This window comes from Colletes latitarsis, chromosome 14 (genome assembly GCF_051014445.1).
Source record: "Colletes latitarsis isolate SP2378_abdomen chromosome 14, iyColLati1, whole genome shotgun sequence".
Taxonomy (NCBI): domain Eukaryota; kingdom Metazoa; phylum Arthropoda; class Insecta; order Hymenoptera; family Colletidae; genus Colletes; species Colletes latitarsis.
Genome location: NC_135147.1, coordinates 15,366,028 through 15,392,138, shown reverse-complemented (window position 1 = coordinate 15,392,138; position 26,111 = coordinate 15,366,028). Strand labels below are relative to the sequence as shown.

Here is a 26,111-nt window from a genome sequence, read left to right as displayed (position 1 = left end):
AGTATACTCGTCAAACACAGTTAACTGGTTAAATCATCTCCCAATGAGTGAAATATTACCGTTGTCGGTGCTAAGTTATCCATGGAGATTCCATTGTTGATGGAACTTGGCTCCCACCTAGGTCCCTCATCCTCGCGACGAGCCCTTAACGAGGGTGCAGAGTCCACAACCGAATCGACTGATGATTCGAGTAGTCTTGGCATCTGAAATAGATTATTTCGTTTTTCAGTATCCCAACATTCAAGCACTTGTTCTGTTGCTATTGTTTATACAGAGTGTCCCGTAGTGCACATGAAAAAAATTAGAAAAGCTCATATAAATATACAGGGTGATTCACGCAGCTTGTGCAGCTCTACAACTTCCAAAATATGCGTTGCACGAAAAAATTTTGTATACAAAAGTTGTACGGTTTAACCCCTTAACGCTCAAATTTTTCGGGTTACCTAAGAATGATTAATTTTCTTATTGGATTTGTTTCTAAACATGCGGTTTTTGTTAATTACAATGTTGTATCTAACGTATAATTTGAAGGAAAACAAATATTATCATCCCTTAAACCGTTAGATTAAACAAATATCGTTTTTCAAAGCAGTTAGACTCGGGCATGAATGTTAAGGGGTTAAAGGGGTACATTATGTAGTGCATTTATTTTTTTTTATAGGTGGAGGCGTTCCGGAGATTTGGAGGTCAACTTCCTTTTTTTTAAATAGAATACTATATTTTTTATATCAAAATATGGAAGAATATCGAATTCTAAGTAAAAAAGTATTGACTTTTATTAGCTTTAAACCTAGTAGCTAACGAGTAATTTCACTTCACTTCTTGACAATTTTCTTCACGTAATATTAAATAATGAGTAATAATAATAATGAGTAGTAATGCCTAATGCGTAATTTCACTTTATTTCTTGATAATTTTCACTGTTCTACAGAAATCTGTCATAAGGTTGAGTCTCCAATTTGATATTACGTGCAGAAAATTGTCAAGAAGTGAAGTAAAATCACTCGTTAGCTATTAGGTTTAGGGTTAATAAAGGTCAATACTTTCTGACTCAGAATTCGATATTCTTCTATATTTTGATACCAAAAATGAAGTATTCTATTTAAATAAAAAAAGTTGACTGTTAAGAAAGTTAAATACACAGGGTGCACGGCCACCCCTGGGAAAAATTTTAATAGGAGATTCTAGAGGCCAAAATAAGATGAAAATCAAGAATAGCAACTTGTTGATGGAGGCTTCGTTAAAAAGTTATTAACGTTTAAAGTTCTGCCCGTACTGAATTTTTCTCTGGAAAGTGGATAGAATTTCGGGGGTAGGTCTATTCACTAAAAATTATTGTAATTGATCCCCGTAACCGTAAACAATTTTTCCAGAACGATTTGAAATTTTTTAATTTCGTCTAAAAAATTCAGTATCTATTCAAATTTTTTTCTTGAAAGTGGGTAGGATTTCGGGGATATGCCTATTCACCAAAAAAGAGTGTAATTGATTCCCCTTGGTAAAAATAATTTTTTTATAACAATTTGAAACTTTTTTTTTTCGTCGAAAAATTTCGGCACCCTTGTCGATTTTTCTTAATAATTCGTTTTTCATTTTTAATAAATTTTTTAGACGTCCTACAGAAAATTTGTCTAATATTTTTTTGTAGGTATCCATGGGATCTACTTCAAAAAAAAGTTTCACTGAAATATATTCACTATTGTAGGAGTTATGGCCGTTTGAAAATTGGACCATTTTTAGGGGGTTTTTCTTATTTTGCGGAATCAAGGAATAACTTTTCTAACATTGTTAGAATTTCCATATATTCTCCACTAATATACGCGTTGTTTGCCTTTTTAAACAATAAAATCGTCCAATCCGTTCAGAAGTTATAACATTTTAAAGATACGCATGAAATTTCAGGGAAGCATTTCTAGCAAAACATTATATTTTCGGTAATGAATTTTTTTCTCGAATGTGCGTAGAAATTCGGGGGTATCTTTATTCACCAAAAATTATTGTAATTGACCCTCGTAACGAAAAATAATTTTTCCAGAACGATTCGAAATTTTTTTTACCACCAAAAAATTCAGCATACCCTCTTGTCGATTTTTCTTAAAACTTTGATTTTCATGTTTAATAAATTTGTTTGACGTTCTACAGAAAAGTTGTCTAATACTTTTTTGTAGGTACCTATGGGCTCTGCTTCAGAAATAAATTTCAATGAGATACCTTTACTATTGAAGGAGTTATGGCTGTTTGAAAATTGGACCAGTTTTAGAGGGTTTTTCACACTTTACGGTGTCAAGGAATAACTTCTTCAATATTGTTAGAATTTCTATATATTCTCCACTAATATACGCGTTGTTTGCCTTTTTAAACATTAAAATCGTCCACTCCGTTCTGAAGTTATAACATTTTAAAGATACACATGAAATTTCAGGGAAGCATTTCTGGGTCAAAAATTATATTTTCGGTAACGAATTTTTTTCTTGAATGTGCGTAGGAATTCGAGGGTATATCTATTCACCAAAAATGATTGTAATTGACCCCTGCAACCAAAAAATAATTTTTTTTGAATGATTTGAAATTTTTTAATTTTGTCGAAAAATTTCTCACCTTTTCGAATTTTTTTCTCAAATGTGATTGGGATTTCAGAGGTATGTCTATTTATAAAAAATGAGTGTAATTGACTCCCCTAGCTAAAAATAATTTTTTTAATACGATTTGAAATTTTTTTTTTTCGCCGAAAAATTTAGACATCCGAATTTTTTTCTCGAAAGTGCGTAGAATTTCGGAATTATGTCTATTCATGAAAAATGCTTATAATTGACCCCCGCAACCAAAAATAATTTTTTCAAAATGATTTGAAATTTTTTAATTTAATTTTTTAATAACTTTTTAACGAAGCTTCAATCAAGAAATTGATATTGTTGATTTTCGTCTTATTTTGGCCTCTAGAATCTCCCATTAAAATTTTTCCCTGAGTTGGCCGAATACCCTGTATAATGTATCTCTTTAAACCATGTAACTTTTGTACACAAAATGTTTTCTTGCAACGCATATTTTGCAAGTTATAAAATTGCACATATTGCGTGGACCACTCTGTATATCTTATTTAACTTTGTTTTCGAGTTATAATTCTATGTTGGAATAATTTTTTCGAAAAATGGAGATACATTAATTCCATCTAAATATTTACAAATACAATTCAGTTCTTGACGTCGAATCTTGAATTTTAATTCTGCAAACACTTTACACCTAGTATCTTGCGTGTACCAATAATTAGAACAGTAGGTGTTACATTATTGTAATACGTGATGAATGAAAATGAGAAGTTTTTTTAGTCAAGAAATGATACATATGAACTTAATGTATGAGTTTGCCATGGGTGACGAATACCTGAACAAATAGAGAGAGTAAGACAGCCAATTAATTATTTCAAACACTTCTTGCGAAGTTAAGCAAATACAGTGTGTTAAAAAAGAAACTATAACTCGAGAACAAGATTAACACTGGAACTACCAAAGCAGTCAAAATGACTCATTCGTAATTTCTAATAAAACCTATAAAAAATTAAATCGACTGAATTTTTGAAAATTTTCCATAATTTTCTATAAGAAAATGAATAAACACTTATTTCCATTGCATTCTACATTTCTTCACATATCCATCGTTTCAATCCCTTTGGTACAAATAAATACACTATAATTATTGGTAGTTCTAGTGTTAAATAAAATACTTGTTTGAATGAACTTTGTTTCTCGTTTTCTTGCACAAAATGAATCTCACATGCCACGAGACATCCTGTATATATATTTAAAAAAAAGGAGACCTGGTGCTCAGGAGACGAGTATGATGCCCTCACATTCTCCACATCAAGTTTGTTTGGAACGTACTGCAACCGTGATGTTTCTTCGGGAAATCCGCAATGTCTACCAGGCAGACGATCTCGTAACAGAACAGTGTGTCGTGGTCCGCGAACTCCCATACTTCGTGGCATAGTCGGAACATCTGCAAAATCGAAATCAAGAATTTTTTTAAATTAATAACGATAGTAACTTTCACATTTAATCCATTACAAGACACTGAAATAAACATTAATTTAGTTTAATTTACTTGATCATCGAAAAAGATTAATGCATTAATACAGGGTGTTTTTCGATTAGTGGTTTATCTCAAAAAGGAATAAATCTACACTCACGTCGGTATTTAAGCTGAAGCTCAAAATTTTAATAAAAAAATCAGAGGAAAATGTAATGAAAATAAATACGAAATTAAATTATAAGAATTATATTCATTTAATCTTTAACAATAACGATAGCACAAATAATTTCCATTATAATTATTTTTTCAATTTTTTGGAGTCGAAAATACAAGTTTTATGGTTATTATGATTTTAATATATTGACTGCCACGTCACCTATATAGGGTGTTCGGCCACTCCTGGGAAAAATTTTAATGGGGGATTCTAGAGGCCAAAATAAGACGAAAATCAAGAATAACAATTTGTTGATGGAGGCTTCGTTAAAAAGTTATTAACGTTTGAAATTCCACTCGTACTGAATTTTTTTCTCGAAAATGCGCAAGATTTCGGGGGTATGTCTATTCGCCAAAAATGATTGTAATTGACCCCTGCAACCGAAAATAATTTTTTCAGAACGATTTCAAACACATGAAATTTCAGGGGAATCATTCATTCATGATCAGACATTATATTTTCGGTAACGAATTTTTTTCTCGAAACTGGGTAGGATTTTGAGGATATCTCTATTCACCAAAAATGATTATAATTGAAGTCCGCAAACCAAAATAATTTTTCCAGAACGATTTGACATTTTCTTTTTCGCCAAAAAATTTAAGCACCTACACCCTGTCGATTTTTGTTAAAAATTTGTTTTTTATTTTTAATAAATTTGTTTGACATCCTACAGAAAAGTTGTCTTACACTTTTACGTAGGTACTCATGAGCTCTTCTTCAGAAAAAAGTTTCATTGAAATATATTCACTGTCGTAGGAGTAATGGCCGTTTAAAAATTGGACCAATTTTGGGGGGTTTTTCTCACTTTACGGTGTCAAGGAACGACTTTTTCAATATTGTTAGAATTTCTATATATTCTTCATTAATATACGCGTTGTTTGCTTTTTTAAATATTAAAATCGTCCAATCCGTTCAGAAGTTATAACATTTTAAAGATACGCATCAAATTTCAGGGTAGCATTTCTGGCCTCAGATTAGATTTTCGATAAGGAATTTTTTTCTCGAAAATGCGTAGGATTTCGGTGGTAGGTGTAATGACCAAAAATGATTGTAATTGGACCCTACAACCGCAGATAATTTTTTCAGAATGATTTAAAATTTTTTAATTTTGTTGAAAAGTTTAGGCATCTACCCTCCGTCGATCTTTCTTAAAAATTCATTTTCGATTTTTAGTAATTTTGTTTGACACCCTACAGAAAAATCGTCTAATACTTTTTTATATATACCCATGGGCTCTACTCCAGAAAAAAGTTTCATTGAAATATATTCACTATTGTAGGAGTTATGGCCGTTTGAAAATTGGACCGTTTTTATGGGGTTTTTCTCATTTTGTGGTGTCAAGGAACAACTTTTTGAATATTTTTGTAATTTCTGCATATTCTTCACCAAAATACGTGTCGTTTGACTTTTTAAACATTAAAATCGTGCAATCCGTTCAGAAGTTATGATGTTTTAAAGATTTCCATGAAATTTCAGGAAAGCATTTTCTGGCCTGAAATTATATTTTCGGTAAGGAATTTTTATCTCAGAAATGCGTAGGATTTCGAAGGTATGTGTATTCACCAAAAATAATTATAATTGACCCCTGCAACCGAAAATAATTTTTCCAGAACGATTTGAAATTTTTGAATTTAATTGTTAATAACTTTTTAACGAAGTCTCCATTAACAAATTTTCTTGATTTTCGTCTTATTTTGGCCTCTAGAATCCCCCATTAAAATTTTTCCCAGGGGTGGTCGAACACCCTGTATATGTGGTGACATGACTTTTCACTAAGGAGCTAAAAAAATTAATTTTCAAGATTAGATGTTAAAGAAAATAAATCTAGATAGGATTCTTGTATTTTAACGAGGTTGTAAAAATAAGTTCTATGACAAATTGTGGGTATGCAAATTTCCAATTGTCTAAAAACAAAGTTCCATTTTTGTGGACAATTTAAAGGGTTTGGTTTGACAGGCAACGCGTTAAACTGAACTAGAAATAAATTTTCACATTTAAATGTTTACAATAATTCGATACTTTATCAAAGAAGTGGAAGAAATTTAAAGCAATATTCTGTATTCACAAAAAGTCATAATTTCTATCATTTAATTCCACACTACTTACATTCTCAGTTCTAATAATATTTTGTTTCTCTTTGCTACAAACACTATTTCATATCCAAACTTATAAATAATAAAACTGTGTGATGAATTCGTTTTCTAATTTAATACCATTGACTGGTAGCTTACCATTTTGTACCAATTTAATATTTTAGTACATTAATATTTAAGTATTTTATGCGTAAATTATAACTTCTCAGTGTTTTCTCTGATCAATAGTTTAATGACCAGTTTTGATTAAACGAGGAACGCGTTGAAGCTCTACTTTGTAATGGCTTGTAACAATCAACTCGTAAAGTATCCGAGGAAGCGCGTTGCTCAGATTTTTATTTTCTACATCATTCGAGCCAACTTAATTGAAAAACCCCATGAATCTCAATTGTTAAGTTGTGGGCACACTTACGCGGTAATACGCCGTGACAAAATTGGCCCCATGGTCCATGTCCATGCGAACTTTGACTCTGAACGTTCGGGTGAAGGATTCCACCCATCTGCGCAGGATGAGACGTCCTGGGATGCTGATGAGAACTTCCACCGTTCTGTAATTGGTAATTAAGGACAATGAGAGGTCATGCTTCGAGTAAATTTGTAAGAAAAACTAGACCCAAGACGGAAGCGAAAGATACGTTCCCCAACATTTTTTTGATTTATGCTCCATCTCAACATCTCAAATCTTTCGACCCTCCAATATAATAGTAAATCAAGGTTTGGAAAAGTATAATACAAATAGGTACTTCAAACGAAAATAAAATTAATATAATTTTCTAATTACCCTTAAAAGTAACTTAGCTAAAAATTGCTTGCAATATTTGCAATATTTGCTCTATTTGCTCTATTTGCTCTATTCGAGACATGGTAGTAAGTTCAGAACACTGCATTGAAACATTTATTTCAGTGTAATAAGTATTATAATTGCATGTTAAGATATTAAATCTGTTATTTTCATTCTCTATTACTCTTGATCCAGTGCTACCCTAGGAGACCGATGATTTAAAAAAAAGAAAATTAATCTTTCGGTATGTAGATAGTTGAAAAACTTAGAAATAAAAAATGAAGATTAGAAATAGTGTTGCTTTTATTGCATATTTTACAATAAAATTTCTAAGCTCTATATCCTATCTTTATAGGTGTATTAGTCCTTTTTTCATTTTGAATCGGCTAAAACGTTACAATCGTCCCCAATCGCACTTATGAATTTTAATTATAAATATTCATTAATGGTACGCTTGTGAGTCTTATGTAACGATGAGTATTTCTTTATAAATCATCAAATTAAAGATTTCAAACAAGAATTATATTTCAAAAAAGAAAGAAGAGTTATATTTGCTAAGAGAAATTTGTGTTAATATTCGTCATATACAGGGTGTTTAATAAGCAATGGTATGTACAAGCACAAGTGTGGTTATTTTACATAAAAAAATGAATCAAAAATATAGAATAAAATTTTTCTATTCGAAGCTTTGTTTTCAAGGAAATTAACTTTTAGAATTTGTGGGGAACGCGACGGTTGCCTCAATACAACGGACTTTGTCATAGCATTCTGCATTTTGAAAAACAAAAGATGTAAAGCAATATCGTTTGTATTGGACAGTTAAGGCAAAATATTATAAAATTGGAAGGATTGAAAATATAAACTGTTACATTGAAAAGGTTTGTTAGAATTTATTAAAAAGACTACGATTGTGTGTGCACCAAAATGGGCAACATTTTGAGGAAATTAAGCAAATTAATAAAAGAATCTGTCTCGAAAGTGAACGTTCAATTTTTGGTGCAACCACAAATACATGTAACATACAATGAAATTTGGAAAACCGGGGCATCCTGGTGCACGCGCCCAATAAATTTTCAAAGTCGTTTTTCTTCAAACCAAAGCCTCGCATGAAAAAATTTTATTCCACATTTTCGATTCATTTTTTCATACAGAATCGCCACGTTGGTATTTATACCGCTAGGGTGGATCTTATTTTTGATAATCGAAATTTTTATATGCAACCCTCAGGATTTGTTCAACTTGATAACAAAATAATTCCTGCAAAAGGGGAAGTCAATAGGAGAATGGAAAAGAGTATCAAAATAGACTTTAAATTTGGGAATTTCAGTAATTTACTCCAATTCTATTTGTAACTCTATTTTTAAATTTCGGTTGAAGAAGTCTTTATTATTTAATAAAAGTGTATTCAATTATAACATTTATCTATAGAGGCGATTATAAAGAGTTCACAGACCTAATAGTCATTTTTCTGGGAAGAATACAAGCTACGAGTATCAAATATTTGTATTCGTTATTCGCGAATAAAATTTGCCCAACTCTGTCTCTACCTAATCGTTTGGTTGAACTTAAAATTTCAAATTAAATACTATTTTTGGGACGCGCTGAATTTCGTTTTATTTGTATTTCAAAGGACTAATACGTGTTCTGTGTTCATTAGGTTGGACCTTATTTTTGATTATTGAAATTTTTATATGCGATCCCCTAGATTTATTCAACATGATAAAAAAATATTTCCTGCAAATGTTTACTTCAATTCTATCTGTAACTCTATTTTCAAATTTCGGTTGAAGAAGTAGTTATTATTTAATAAAAGTGTTATTTAATTATAATATTATATTTTTCGAAATGAATTTCTCTTAAGAAATGAGGGGAAACTAGGAATTCAAAGTATTTGTATTTTTTTAATCTACATTTTAGCTTGGATTTACACTACCGTACCAGCAATAGCACCATTAGATTAGATTTAGAATTTTTAAATAATTTATATCAATACAAACACATAGATCAAGCAATAAGTAATGCAACACTTCAAAAATTCTGCAATCAATTATGGTATTTGTCACCAGAGAATAGAGCATTATCATCTTTTGATCCGGATATTTCTGTAGAAATGAAGAAAAAAATGTTTCGAGCTGTTGAAAACGAATGTCACCAAATTTAAAGAAATTAATTGTCCACACAAAAGACGTAAAACATTATACAAATGTTACTATTGATAATTTCATTTCTATCCAAACGTTTAAAATTTGTTTCTCGGTTTCAAATAAATACAGATTTGTTACGTAAAGACACAGCGTTATGGGAAACAGATGATAATTATAATGATGAGATACAAATTGTTCATAATTTACAACTAATCAATGATGTGGAGGAACAAGCTGTTTAACTAATGAAAGAATAAATAACTAATAATACCAATATCTTGTGTTTGTTTAACAATATATAAATATAATTGACGTTCAAAATAAAAAATGCTAATCCTATTTTATTTCTTGTTTTTATTTATAAACAAAATTGGATTAATATAAGATATATTTTAAGTGATGTTTGTTATTTCAAAATTGAAATTAAATGATATTTACAATTGACTAATTATGAAAGTGGTGTAAGTCCATTTGTAGCCTGGAAATCGTACATTATTTTAGTTAAATTCGCCTAAAAGAAATTTATATAATCAAATTACATATTGATAAATTAGTACAAACATTCCCAGACTTCACATAATTATCCTATATTTTTTAATTGTCGGATCTGCTATCATTCAATTTTCTCGAAACAAAAGTAAATGGACTTGCACCACTTTCAAAATAAACGGTCCATATATGAACTATATTACGAAAAACGAAAAAGAAAAACAACATGGCCTACAAATTGTAACAGAATATAAACAGCGTTATAGACGAAAAAACACTAAGTCAAAGGTAAATATTTGAAAAGTTTTTTTAGTTTCTTGTACCTCTTTCCTTTACATGCAAGCTAAATTTGACTTTATACTCGGTAATCAAAATTTGAGATAAAATAAGCGATTGTCAGTGAGGATTAGTCATGGTAACAACTAAATTAAACATAAACAAAATTATTGAAAAATTGCATTTTTACGTTCTCTGAGAATATATTATTTTCGTACGAAATCATACGACGCTAAATATTCCATTTATCGTTTAAACAAATTCTTTTAATATTTAATAAGTAACTTTCTTCTGCCACAATACATTATAATTGTACAGATTTTAGTCTAAATTGACCTGTACTAATTAAATAACGTGATAAAATTGGTATTTTCCCATCTTTAATGAAATTTAATCTTTTTACAGAAACAAAGCCGTTGTGGTAAGTCTTTTTATTATCCAAACGACTTGATTTTTTGTAGAAATTACTTTCCCCCAAAATGGAATAAATCGAAGGGATCGCATGATCAAAATTCTGAAAAGAATTTCTGACTAAGAATAACTAAGTTTCACCCTACTGTACATCGAATATCCGTGACACAATTTTGAGATGTGTTTGGAGTCATTATTTTCTACGAAAATAAATCCTTGACACACCAATTTTCTTCCTGACGAAAGAAAGTTCCATACGACACTAAATATTCCACGTATCGTTTAAACAAATTCTTTTAATATTTAACACTAGATTTACGGATGTTGATTATATACCTATTTTTACTGAAATGAACTAATTTGACTCATGCAACAAAATTCAAGTTGTTTGCAAAAAAAAAATATAGCTCCAAATCAATTTAAATGAAAGATTTATTATTAAAAATTTCATTCATAACATTTTTTAAGTATACACTGTGTTTTTAAAATTCAATTAGCAAAAGCAATTTTTTCTGATTTTTTCCAACGATGGCAACCCTACGTAATTAGATGTAAGACAAATATCAATTGAAATACCTTTTACAAATAAATATCGAAATTACCTTGGTGGACAAAATTTTTGTAGCAAAAAATTGATTTTATAAAATTATATTATTTCACTAAAAACGCTCTATTCACACGCGATGTATAAAACGGAATGATGAAAAAGGTGGGTAAATAAGACACTTTTTGACCCCAGCTAACTAATAAATTGTCAAGATTGATCATGAATGTTTACGCGTAATTGGTGTTAGAATTCTGATTCTTTATGTAAGCCAGAAATTTCATTTGCAAAGCAATTAACTGTTGAATCATTTTATGAGTCAAATTGGCTGACAACCGTAAAAATAGGTATACCACATTCAACAATACGAAATGAGGGAGTAAGTCGAAGGGAGGAATTCATATTTAGGTATAATACATTACGGAATTAAAAACCAACATATGTTATTAAAAAATAATATTCAAGTCTTTTCTATATATATAGCAACAAAATACTAAATGATTCAAATTGGCTCAGTCCGTAAATCTAGTGTTAATATGTACCTTTTTTTTGTCACAATACATTATAATTATACAAGTTTTAGTCTAAATCGTCCTGTACTAATCAAATAATGTGATAAAATTGGTATTTTCCCATCTTTAATGAAATTTAATTTTTGTACATAAACAAAGCCGTTATGGCACATCTTTCTATTATCCAATCGACTTGATTTTGTTCTCAAAATGGAATAAATCGAAGGGGTTGCATGATCAAAATTCTAAAAAGAATTTCTGACCAAGAATAACTAAGTTTCACCCTACTGTACATCGAATATTCGTGACACAATTTCGAGATGTGTTTGGAGTCATTATTTTCTACAAAAATAAATCCTTGGCCCACCAATTTTCTTCCTGACGAAAGAAAATTCCATACGACACTAAATATTCCACTTATCGTTTAAACAAATTCTTTTAATATTTAATAACTAATCAAATAACGTGATAAAATTGGTATTTTCCCATCTTTAATGAAATTTAATTCTTGTACATAAACAAAGCCGTTATGGCACATCTTTCTATTATCCAATCGACTTGATTTTGTTCTCAAAATGGAATAAATCGAAGGGGTTGCATGATCAAAATTCTAAAAAGAATTTCTGACCAAGAATAACTAAGTTTCACCCTACTGTACATCGAATATCCGTGACACAATTTCGAGATGTGTTTGGAGTCATTATTTTCTACAAAAATAAATCCTTGATCCACCAATTTTCTTTCTAACGAAAGAAAGTTCCATACGACACTAAATATTCCACTTATCGTTTAAACAAATTCTTTTAATATTTAATAACTAATCAAATAACGTGATAAAATTGGTATTTTCCCATCTTTAATGAAATTTAATTTTTGTACACAAACAAAGCCGTTATGGCACATCTTTCTATTATCCAATCGACTTGATTTTGTTCTCAAAATGGAATAAATTGGAGGGGTCGCCCGATCAAAATTCTGAAAAGAATTTCTGACCAAGAATAACTAAGGTTCACCCTACTGTACATCGAATATCCGTGACACAATTTCGAGATGTGTTTGGAGTCATTATTTTCTACAAAAATAAATCCTTGACTCACCAATTTTCTTCCTGACGAAAGAAAGTTCCATACGACACTAAATATTCCACTTATTGTTTAAACAAATTCTTTTAATATTTAATAACTAATCAAATAACGTGATAAAATTGGTATTTTCCCATCTTTAATGAAATTTAATTTTTGTACATAAACAAAGCCGTTATGGCACGTCTTTCTATTATTCAATCGACTTGATTTTGTTCTCAAAATGGAATAAATTGGAGGGGTCGCCCGATCAAAATTCTGAAAAGAATTTCTGACTAAGAATAACTAAGGTTCACCCTACTGTACATCGAATATCCATGACACAATTTCGAGATGTGTTTGGAGTCATTATTTTCTACAAAAATAAATCCTTGATCCACCAATTTTCTTTCTGACGAAAGAAAGTTCCATACGACACTAAATATTCCACTTATCGTTTAAACAAATTCTTTTAATATTTAATAACTAATCAAATAACGTGATAAAATTGGTATTTTCCCATCTTTAATGAAATTTAATCTTTTTACAGAAACAAAGCCGTTGTGGTAAGTCTTTTTGTTATCCAATCAACTTGATTTTGTTCTCAAATGGAACAAATTGGAGGGGTCGCTCGATCAAAATTCTGAAAAGAATTTCTGACTAAGAATAACTAAGGTTCACCCTACTGTACATCGAATATCCGTGACACAATTTTGAGATGTGTTTGTAGTCATTATTTTCTACAAAAATAAATACTTGACCCACCAATTTTCTTCCTAACGAAAGAAAGTTCCATACGACACTAAATATTCCACTTATCGTTTAAACAAATTCTTCTAATATTTAATAACTAATCAAATAACGTGATAAAATTGGTATTTTCCCATCTTTAATGAAATTTAATTCTTGTACATAAACAAAGCCGTTATGGCACATCTTTCTATTATCCAATCGACTTGATTTTGTTCTCAAAATGGAATAAATTGGAGGGGTCGCCCGATCAAAATTCTGAAAAGAATTTCTGACCAAGAATAACTAAGTTTCACCCTACTGTACATCGAATATCCGTGACACAATTTCGAGATGTGTTTGGAGTCATTATTTTCTACAAAAATAAATCCTTGATCCACCAATTTTCTTCCTGACGAAAGAAAGTTCCATACGACACTAAATATTCCACTTATCGTTTAAACAAATCCTTTTTATATTTAATAAGTAACTTTTCTCTACCACAATACATTATAATTATACAGATTTTAGTCTAAATTGACCTGTACTAATCAAATAACATGATAAAATTGGTATTTTCCCATCTTTAATGAAATTTAATCTTTTTACAGAAACAAAGCCGTTGTGGTAAGTCCTTTTGTTATTCAGTCGACTTTATTTTGTTCTCAAAATGGAACACATTAGAGGGGTCGCTCGATCAAAATTCTAAACAAAATTTTTGACCAAGAATAACTAAGTTTCACCCTATTGTACCGCCGATTACCAGACACCCTGATAATATTTTCAAATATTTACAGTATTACAACCGTCATCAATCACTCCTACTACTCGGACAAAGAAAGAAGGATACCCACTTGATAAGGATGCCATTTCTGGCCATCGGTGAATTCAGCGTACTCCGCGATATTTTCTTGTCTGCGTAACTCCCTTTCACGGTTGACGTCGCTAAAATCAACGGACGGATATCCGCTGTTGGAGAACGCGGCGTTACATTCCCCGGCCCCCGCAGTGGCCATGCTGGCTACAACCTGATTTCTGTTCACGTCCTTGCACTTGTCCATTCCACGTTGATGCATCGCGCCCATGACTTGCAGTCTCTCGATCGGATCGCCAACGTTGCCGTACCAATCGGCCATTCGCGGCGAGTGGATCGGTTTTGGGCGTTGCGCCGATTGAAACCATGGCTCCGCCACTCGATCCGACTCCACGGTGGCGTTGATGGGTAACCCCGGCGTTGACACGCAGCCGAAACGATGCTGGTGGTCCAGGAAACCGGAAGACGCGACCGGGCCGGCGACCACACCTGCTCGAGCGATCGCGTTTTGAAGAATCGAGCGTCTCGAGAGCTCGCGACTCTGTTCGCGCATCGCCTTCCGCAGCCTCGCCTCCTTCGGATTGTACACGTAATCTACGAACCAGGCATACATTCATATAGCGCGTACAAAAGCGTTTAACCTTCGTCTATTATGGTAGCAACGAACGATTCCATTGTATGAACAATTAGATAAGAAGCACAGGTTGTCCCTGAAATCAGAGACGAGCAAAAATTCTTATCTGCATAAAAATTTCGCACAAACGGACGAAAGGTGAAGAGGACGGCTCTCCGCTCCTTTTTTTCTACGATCGAACTATTAGTGGAAATGTGGGTGATATTCGAACTCGGTAGATTTGTAGAAAATGTATATTTTGTTTTGTATTATACGCAAAATTTCCATCGATTTCGTATACCTTTCTCAATGAACTTACGTTCCTTTTTCTGCGACGAGTCGCTCTAGGTGGTTCTTGCAATTCTATATTGAACTTAATTTTGCTGGATTGAAAAAATTTTTCTTCGCACGAAATATAGTGTTGAATAACATTGCCTATTTTTTAAATATACTATTTGTAATGTAAATGTAATGTAAAGATTTTTGTAACTTCTTATTTTTTTATTTATATACATTGTTTTGTATATCTGGAAATTAAAGAGTATTTATATTACTTGAAATTGTGAACAAAATCCAAAAATATGGTTTTTAATACAAATCACATTAATGACCTCGCTTTAAAAAATTGATGAAAATATACACATTTTTTGAAAAAATGGCTAGCCATAAACGTCTAGTATGTTACAGATTGCGTTTGGACATCAGCCCCTACAACTCTGCCAAATTTCATTCAAATCCCAGGTTGACAGACCATGTCCTACTCTTGTTAGAATCTTTCAGTTTCTTAATATAATATTTAGTACGTTTATGATTACTTATGACTTCTATATTCCACTTTACTCCTTGCCAATTTAATAATAAGTTCATCACTAGTAAGATCGGAACAATTCCTATATTTCTAGACATTTTCTATGATATTTAAATCGGGTGGTAACACAGGCATTGGAAGATCTTCAATATTTTGATCTCGAAACCACCCTTGCAGCACACGTTTAGAGCATCTTGCGGTGCTACCATGTTGAAAAAACTAACTTCTATACTCTACAATACAATTACAATTTTAACTAAAACATTCCCTAAAATATTTATGTATTATTTTCTCGCGTTGCCTTTGCCTCCTATTATTGCCAAATCAATGACTTCAAAATAGAATCCGCACCCCATATCAAATGGAACCAGTACATCCGTGAAGCCAAGACAACATTTTTTCTTCTTTTAGCAAATCATTATAATAGTCTGCATACTTGTCCAATATATGCAAATTGAACGTTTTTTCATTCGAAAAAAATACACTATACCATTCATCAGGCCAATTCATATACAGGGTGTCCGACCACCCCTGGGAAAAACTTTAATGGGAGATTTTAGAGGCCAAAATGAAACGAAAATCAAGAATATTAATTTGTTGATTGAGGCTTCGTTAAAAACTTATTAACGTTTAAAGTTCCGCTAGAAATGAATTTTTTTCTAGAAAGTGGGTAGGATTTCGGGGGTAGGTCTGTTCACCAAAAATTATTGTAATTGACCCCTGCAACGGAAAACAATTTTTCCAAAACGATTTGAAATTTTTTAATTCCATTTAAAAATTTCAGTACCTACTCGAATTTTTTAGTCGAAAGAGGGTAGAATTTCAAAGGTATGTCTAATGATCAAAAATGATTATAATTGACCCCCGCAATGGAAAATAATTTTTTCAAAACGATTTGAAATTTTTTTCTTTTTCATTGAATTTAGGTACCAACCCCCTTGTCGATTTAAAAAAAAATTTGTTTTTCATTTTTAATAAATTCGATTGACGCTCTACAGAAAACTTGTCTAATACTTTTTTGTAGGTACCCATGGGCTCTGCTTCAAAAATAAATTTCAATGAGATACCTTTACTATTGTAGGAGTTATGGCCGTTTGAAAATTGGACCAGTTTTAGGGGGTTTCCTCTCTTTATAGTGTCAAGTAACAACTTTTTCAATATTGTTAGAATTTCTATATATTCTTCACTAATATACACGTTGTTTGCCTTTCTAAACATTAAAATCGTCCAATCCGTTCAGAAGTTATAACATTTTAAAGATTCACATGAAATTTCAGGGAAGCATTTCTGGGCAGAAATTATATTTTCGGTAATGAATTTTTTTCTCGAATGTGCGTAGGATTTCGAGGGTATGTATATTCACCAAAAATGATTGTAGTTGACCCCTGCAACCGAAAATAATTTTTCCAAAACGATTTGAAATTTTTTTCTTTTTCGCTGAATTTAGGCACATACCCCCTTGTCGATTTTAAAAAAAATTTGTTTTCTATATTTAATAAATTTGTTTGACGCTCTACAGAAAAGTTGTCTAATATTATTTTGTAGGTACCCATGGGTTCTGCTTCAGAAAAATATTTCAATCAGATACCTTTGCTATTGTATGAGTTATGGCCGTTTGAAAATTGGACCAGTTTTAGGGGGTTTTTCACACTTTACGGTGTCAAGGAACAAATTTTTCAATATTGTTGGAATTTCTACTTATTTTCCACTAAAATACGCATTGTTTGCATTTTGAAGCATTAAAATCGTCCAATCCGTTCAGGAGTTATGATGTTTCAAAGATTCGCATGAAATTTCAGGTCTCAGATTATATTTTCGATACTAGAAAAATTAATTCTTAAGTTAAGACGTCGATGAAAATAAATTTGGAAAGAATTTGTGGATTTTAACATGTTACAAAAATAAGTAGTGAAAGAAAATTTAGGTTATGTGTCTTACAATGGTCTAAAATCAAAATTTTACTTTTGCAGAATATTATACGGTTTTGATCTGATCTGATTTTTTACTCGAAAGTGCGTAGGATTTCGGGGTATGTCTATTCACCAAAAATGCTTGTAATTGACCCCTGTAATTAAATATAATTTTGTTAGTATGATTTTAAATTTTTTAATTTCGTCTAAAAATTTCAATATTTACTCGAATTTTTTTCTCGAAAGTGGATAGAATTTCAGGGTATGTCTATTCACCAAAAATGCTTGTAATTAACCCCTGTTACTAAATATAATTTTGTTAGTATGATTATAAATTTTTTAATTTCGTCTAAAAATTTCAATATTTACTCGAATTTTTTTCTCGAAAGTGGATAGGATTTCAGGGGTGTGTGTGTTCACCAAAAATAATTCTAATTGAGCCTCGCAACCAAAAATAATTTTTACAGAATGATTTGAAATTTTTTAATTTAATTTTTTAATAACTTTTTAATGAAGCCTCAGTCAAGAAATTGATATTCTTGATTGTTGACTTATTTTGGCCTCTAGAATTACTCCGTAAAACTTTTCCCAGAGGTGATCAAATATTGTATATTGTTAAAGCTACACCAGAGGGTTTATTTTGCAGTAGATATTTATTAATTCTTAATACAATGTTGTAACAAGCACGTGTGCGTTGATCAAGGCCAAAAGCCACGAGATGATGTCGTCTCAAGCGGCAACACGACATCCAACATACAATAACTAACAACGTACAGAACTGCCAACACGAAATATGGCGCGCGAATTAAACTCACTCTAACATATACAGGGTGTTCGGCCACCCCTGGGAAAAATTTTAATAGAGGATTCTAGAGGTCAAAATAAGACGAAAATCAAGAATACCAATTTGTTGATTGAGGCTCCGTTAAAAAGTTATTAACAATTAAAATCAAAAATTTCAAATCGTTCTGGAAAAATTATTTTCGGTTGCGGGGGTCAATTACAATCATTTTTGGTGAATACACATACTTCCGAAATCCTACCCACTTTCGAGAAAAAAATTCGAGTAAGTGTTGAAAGTTTTGGGTGAAAAAAAAGACTTTCGAATCGTCTTGGAAAAATTATTTTTAGTTGCAGGGATCAATTGCAAGCATTTTTGGTCAACAGACATACCCCCGAAATCCTACTCAGTTTCGAGAAAAAAATTCCTTACCGAAAATATAATTTCTGGCCAGAAATGTCTGCCCGAATTTTCATGGGAATCTTAAAAACGTCATAACTTCTGAACGGATTGAACGATTTTAATGTTTAAAAAAGCAAACTACGCGTATTTTGATGGAGAATATGTACAAATCGCAAAAATATTCGAAAAGTTGGTCCTTGACCCCGCAAAATGAGAAAAACCCCATAAAAATGGTCCGATTTTCAAACAGCCATAACTCCTACAATTGTGAATATATTTCAATGAAACTTTTTTCCTAAGTAGAGCTCATGGGTACCTACAAAAAAGTTTTAGACAACTTTTCTGTAGGGCGTCAAACAAAATTACTAAAAATGAAAAAGGAATTTTTAAGAAAAATTGACAGGGGGTAGGTGCCTAAATTTTTCAACAAAAAAAAAAATTTTTAATTAATTCTGAAAAAATTATTTTCGATTGCGGGGGTCAATTACAATCATTTTTAGTGAATAGACATACCCCCGAAATCCTACCCACTTTCTAGAAAAAAATTCGAGGTGTGAAATTTTTCGATGGAAAAAAAAAATTTCAAATCGTTTTGGAAAAATTACTTTCGATTGCGGGGGTCAATTACAATCATTTTTGGTAAATAGATATACCCCCGAAATCCTGCGCATTTTCGAGAAAAAAATTCAGTACGGGCGGAACTTTAAACGTTAATAACTTTGCAACAGAGCCTCCATCAATAAATTGGCATTCTTGATTTTCGACTTATTTTGGCCACTAGAATCCCCCATTAAAATTTTTCCCAGGGGTGGCCGAACACCCTGTATATTCAAATGTTCATCGAAGAAGAATCGAAACTTTCATAAATATTATATTAGAAATTCTCTGATCTTCTACTTTATTACTTTGAGAAGCAATTATGGTTCATAATTACGTTGCAATGCATAATCAAATTCTGTATATATGTATATATGTATAATGATGTAACTATAGTTTTATAATTTGTACGACTTTTTATATCAGCATTATAAGTCAAGAAATTGATATTCTTGATTTTCGTTTTATTTTGGCCTCTAGAACATCCCATTAAAATTTTTCCCAGCGGTGACCGAACATCCTGTATTTTCGGTCCATGCTTTTTACATATGATATGTCAAAAAAATATTATGTTCTCTCACCAATTCTATTAATTTTTCGTTATTCATAACTCTTTGTATAATTTTCACTTTGCAATAATATAAATGTGAAACGAGAACTGACCGAATTCGTTGAAAACTTGAAGTTAACGAATCAATCGTGAGATTTGTACGAAGCTTTTTGGTGTAGCAGCGAAATTGGTTTTTTCAAATGACTATGCTGTCGAGCAGAGTGCATTCATTCATTGAACTTTGCAAGTATGTATTAACGAGTAATAAAAAATAATGATAAAATACTATCAATAGGTGCCTCGATGGTAATCATTGAGCTCGACTCATCCTTGGCTCGTCACATGGATATAAATAGACCTTAAATCGTTACACAGAGTTTTTATTCGTCGTTATTTATTCGAACAAAATTCTGCCAGAGACCAGCGAATTTTATTCACGAATAACGAATACAAATTTTAGATTCGTTCGTAAATTAGTCTGTACCCCTTATTTATCTGATTGTCAATTTAACAATTTGACAAAGTTGGACAAATTTTATTCATAAATAATGAATAAAAACATAAGATTCGCTCGTGAACTTTTCCTGCAAATTTATTTACTAAGAGTTTGATCCAAAAAATCCTTTAAGAAATTCTAATTTTACGAACGGTATCGCAAACGAAAGTTAATTTGGAAACGAATCTGATATTTTTATTCTATAAAATTTTATTTTTAGACAATTGGAAACTCGCGTAACCCAAATTTTTTACGTATAACTTATTTTTGTAACTTTGTCAATTTTCATCGATCCTATCCAAGTTTATTTTCCTTGACGATTCGATTTGGAAAATTAATATTTTTTAACTCGTTAACACATTGCCAACCGATTGGGGACGTTTTCAAACGTATAATAAACGTGTTTGTTCTAATTTTATGAAACTTAGAATCATCGATAACATAATAGACATTAGATGAGAGTTAATTATCGAAAGATATACAAGAATATACATATTTAAGATTACTTATGTTACTAGTCTAATGTAAATTCTTTTAGTTCCTTTCAAACCTTGATTAATTAATCAACTGTACTTATAGTTTGTTTAATTTGTCACTTGCATTTTACAAAAGAAGTTATCTATAAATTTATTCATCAGAAGAAATATTTTTTAGTGACATTATTACAATAATATACAAAATAGTTTTATGTAACAATTACATACAGGGTGTTCGACAACCCCTAGGAAAAATTTTAATGGGAGATTCTACAGGCCAAAATAAAACGAAACTCAAGAATATTAATTTCTTGACTGAGGCATCATTAAAAAGTTATTAAAAAATTAAATTAAAAAATTTCAAATCATTCTGAAAAAATTATTTTTGGTTGCGAGGCTCAATTAGAATTATTTTTTGTGAACTTACACATCCCTGAAATCCTATCCACTTTCGAGAAAAAAATTCGAGTAAATATTGAAATTTTTAGACGAAATTAAAAAATTTCAAATCATACTAACAAAATTATATTTAGTTACAGGGGTCAATTACAAGCATTTTTGGTGAATAGATATACCCTCGAAATCCTACCCACTTTCGAGAAAAAAATTCGAGAAGGTGTGAAATTTTTTCGAAGGAAAAAAAGAATTTCAAATTGTTTTGGAAAAATTATTTTCGGTTGCGGGTGCCAATTATAAGCATTTTTCATGAATACACATACCCCCAAAATTCTACGCATTTTCGAGAAAAAAATTCGGATAAGTGCCTAAATTTTTCGGCAAAAAAAAAAAATTTCAAATCTTCTTAAAAAAATTATTTTTAGCTAGGGGAGTAAATTACACTCATTTTGTATGAATAGACATATTCCTGAAATCCTATCCACATTTGAGAAAAAAATTCGAGAATGTGTGAAATTTTTCGACGGAAAAAAAAATTTCAAATCATTCTAAAAAAATTATTTTTGATTGCAGGGATCAATTACAATCATTTTTGGTGAATAGACATACCCTCGAAATCCTACGCACATTCGAGAAAAAAATTCATTACCGAAAATATAATTTTTGGCCAGAAATGCTTCCCTGAAATTTCATGCGTATCATTAAAATGTTATAACTTCTGAACAGATTGGACGATTTTAATGTTTAAAAAGGCAAACAACGCGTATATTAGCGGAGAATATATAGAAATTCTAACAATATTGAAAAAATTGTTCCTTGACACCGTAAAGTGAGAAAAACCCCCTAAAACTGATCCAATTTTCAAACGGCCATAACTCATACAATAGTAAAGGTATCTCATTGAAATTTATTTCTGAAGCAGAACCCATGGGTACCTACAAAAAAGTATTAGACAAGTTTTCCGTAGAGCGTCAAACAAATTTTTAAGTAAAATCGACAGGGGGAAATTAAAAAATTTTTTTCGGTGAAATTAAAAAATTTCAAATCGTTCTGGAAAAATTATTTTCCGTGGCAGGGATTAGTTGCAATCATTTTTTATCATCAGACATACCTTTGAAATCCTACCCTCTTTCGAGAAAAAAATTCGAGTAGGTACTGAAATTTTTAGACGAAATTAATAAAATTTCAAATCGTTATGGAAAAATTATTTTCTTTTGCGGGGGTCAATTGCAATAATTTTTGATGAATAGACCTACTCCCGAAATCCTACTTACCTTCTAGAAAAAAATTCAAGTAGGTACTGAAATTTTTAAATGAAATTAAAAAATTTCAAATCGTTTTGGAAAAATTGTTTTCGTTTTACGGAGGTCAATTGCAATAATTTGTGGTGAATGGACCTACTTCCGAAATCCTACCCACTTTCGAGATAAAAATTCAGTGCGGGCGGAACTTTAAACGTTAATAACTTTTCAACGAAGTCTCCATCAACAAATTAGTATTCTTGATTTTCGTCTTATTTTGGCCTCTAGAATCTCTTATTAAAATTTTTCTCAGGGGTGGCTGAACACCCTGTATACTTGTAACCAATAAAATATTTCTGAATACATAGTTCTAGAACCATCAGAAACTAAATGTAATATAGGATTTCAGGAAAGTTCAGCCATAAATATTGAATAGCTCCATAAAGATACAATGAGTACTGTTTATATATTTCATGTTATAAATCCTGAAATTGCAGGAGTTATTGAAGTTTAAGTGATGCCATACCTTGCCATGTTTATTAAACTTATAATGTGCTTTTTAAACGCTCATAATAAATGATCATCAATGTAAACTTTTCAATAATATGACTAACATTAGGAGCACTACAAAATATTAAGTATGCTACTGAACTGTCGAATATTTCTATTTGTTATGCTATAATTTCACAAAATGTCAACGATATTTCTTAACAGAGAAAACTTACGTAGCAATCAACGCTTTAACCCCTTAACGTTCATGGCCGAGTTTAACTGCTTTGACAAACGATATTTGTTTAATCTAACGGTTTAAGGGATGATAATATTTGTTTTCCTTCAAATTATAAGTTAGATACAACATTGTAATTAACACTAGGTTTACAGAATACGTCAATTAGACGCATTAAGATTCTAAACTTAACGTTACAGAATTTATAAATATTATTTGTTAGCAATTTATGTTGGATTTAATTGATGTAATGATATGAATATACACTCTAATTAAAAGAAAAATTGCATTTTAATGTAACTGTTAACACAGCGAATTACAATAAAAATATGCGCAACGAGTGTCCGTAAACTTAGCGTTAACAAAAACCGCATTTTTAGAAACAAATCCAATAAAGAAAACTGATCATTCTTGGTTAACCTGGAAAATATGAGCGTTAAGGGGTTAATGAAAAGTTCTGCCACTCGTTTCATATATTGGTTACGTAAATATAATGAATTTTACAAACGAAACCAGTTGCGTTACAAATGAATCTAACATTTTTGTACGTTATTCGTAAATAAAATTTGCACGACTCTGAATTCTACCTACACTGATTGAAATAAATGATTTACGCAAGAGATAGGTCGCGCAATTCTATCAAAATACAAATTCGTGAGCATGCGTTTCAGAATATCGCGTTAATTGGCAAAATGCGCAGTACGTATTGTTTTTTTTTTTTACTAAAATTGCAATTTTACTGCGAAATTTCTTTCTCCAAAACAATTTTTCTACGTAACTGTAATGTTTGACGAAATTGTGAAGCGAATAAAATGGGACACCCTATATATGTAGAGATCATTATCCCGTTCGAATTTCTGATATATTGGAAAATATGATCGATCTATAATTACTGTTAGAAATTGTTGGAAAAGATAATACTTCGAAGTAACAGTATGTCCATTTAAATTTTGTATTCAAATACTACGAATGAATTTCGAGTATTTGAGTATCTGAGTATCGCTATTCAAACGTCGCTACAGTAAAATCTCATTATAGCAGATTAATAGGGGGGAAGTGCTTGCTCGTTAAATCCGAATTTCCGTAAAATAGAATCTACACAAAACCAAAACTCCGTTAAATAACGGATTATACATTTGAAACACGATGCACTGTGGTTTTATACTAAAAATTACAAATATAATTATGTGCTAGTACAATAGACACGAAGCATTAAGAAATATATAAAATTAGTTAATAATTACTATACTTCTATCTATATTTTACTTTCTTTCTACTTTCTCTGCTCTTTCTTCCACTTGATTTCCGTTTAAGAGGGTATTCTACTGTAAAACTCGTATCTTTAGGTCTTTCTTGATCAATTTTTGGACAGGAACTATGTGACTTTCTTTATCTAAATATCCCACACGTGTTTATTGATATTTATGAAATATGTACAAGTTTGATCAAAGTGAAATATAATAGTAATTGATCATTCTGCATGTTCTAGGACGTAGTCAAAGAAAAAAACGTTGTCTTATGGTTTCCATAATTACTGCCACTCTACATATACATATGAAATCAAAATTAAAAATAAGTTCTTAATTAGGAATGAGTTTGACTATTCTAGGTACTAAACTAAAAATAGAAAGTCAATGATTTAAAAAATGGTAACATTTTGAAGTTTCATTATCAATTTTGAAATGTCTTCTCTTAATTTCGCGAACTAGAAAAATATTAAAGAAACAAAATAATCAATTAATTTTAGTATGAGCTGTAATAATATGTGTGCTGAAAATGCACACTAAATCTTGTATCAATCAGTCAAAAAGTGTAAAAAATATCATGAAAATTAGTTAAAACAATATAGTTTTGAAAAAAATATGTTTAAAGTTTTTTACTATATTTGTGAATTAAATAAATATGAAAGAAACAAGGAATTTAGATATTGGATTTTGCACATATCATATTCTTCAAGAAGATATCACAACAAATCGATTTTTTAAAGGTTTGCGGCAGAACAAATAATACGGTGGAATACCATCTTAAGCAGAGGGGTCATTCTCCCCATCGAAGTTATAATATAAACGGATTTATCTTCTTAAATTCGGATAATATTGCACTATGTATTAGAAGGAAACAAAAATATTCATAACAGATGCATTGAAAATAATGTGAAAGTAAGGAAGTGGATTTATGAACACTAAAATATGACAATAACTGTCATAAATATATATGTTGAGTAGGGGATGCTGATGAAGCGCAAAGAATTAATCATTTCTACTCGCATTACGGCAGACTATTGAAATTCTACTGCATATGAACATCGATCAGTCTCCAATTGCATTTGTAGAGTCGGAAAGTTTTCACTTCTTTATGAAAATTAGCGTACCGGAATATAAATCAATATTGTTAAAAATATTATTTTACTTTTTTCATTTTTAATAAAATTATAAATATTTCGTAAAAGAAGTCTAATCTTAGTTTGAATAAACAGTCTTAATAAAACCTTTATTAAAATTTTGATTCTTCAGTTTTGAATCATATTTAGAAATATAAAAATAAATCCACGGAAAGACAACAAGCATTTAACCTAGTGTTTTTTAACTTTTTTTAGATCATGCCCCATCTCAACATTTCACCTGTTTTGATAATTTAGGGCTGTAATGTAAAGAATCTTCCATTTTTTTTTATTCTTTTTATGTTGTTTCTTCTGCATTCGCATATAACAGTACGCTAAAGCTATAACGTAATGCAAAATTATGCGTGAATATTTACAATCTAATATGATTTTTATATAAATTATTTATATATCTTAATTCACTGTCAGTTCTAATTTATGTGTACGATAACACTTATAGTAAAGTATGATTGCTCAAACTTTGTATTAATATGTAAATATTTAATCTTTCAATTTTCTATATTACCGCGGAGGTTATTTTACTTATAATCATTATTTAGGAAAATCTTGTTTAAAATTTAATGATTACTATCTGTTTGTAGATTTACTTTTGTACTTCTAAATATGATCCCAAACTATA

The 26,111-nt window shown here is 30.7% G+C and overlaps 1 protein-coding gene across 3 annotated transcripts in view; it reads right to left on the bottom strand.

Annotated features, from left to right (window-relative positions):
• Positions 1 to 26,111, bottom strand: part of LOC143350303 (uncharacterized) — a 51,575-nt gene that overhangs the window by 12,123 nt on the left and 13,341 nt on the right. For all 3 annotated transcript variants that reach the window (XM_076782321.1, XM_076782320.1, XM_076782319.1), the window contains 4 exons: positions 14,135 to 14,688; positions 6,746 to 6,881; positions 3,815 to 3,993; positions 60 to 203 (listed from right to left, as the gene is read on the bottom strand). In XM_076782321.1, the coding sequence (XP_076638436.1) occupies positions 60 to 203; positions 3,815 to 3,993; positions 6,746 to 6,881; positions 14,135 to 14,688 (1,013 nt within the window). The remainder of the gene's footprint in view (positions 1 to 59; positions 204 to 3,814; positions 3,994 to 6,745; positions 6,882 to 14,134; positions 14,689 to 26,111) is intronic.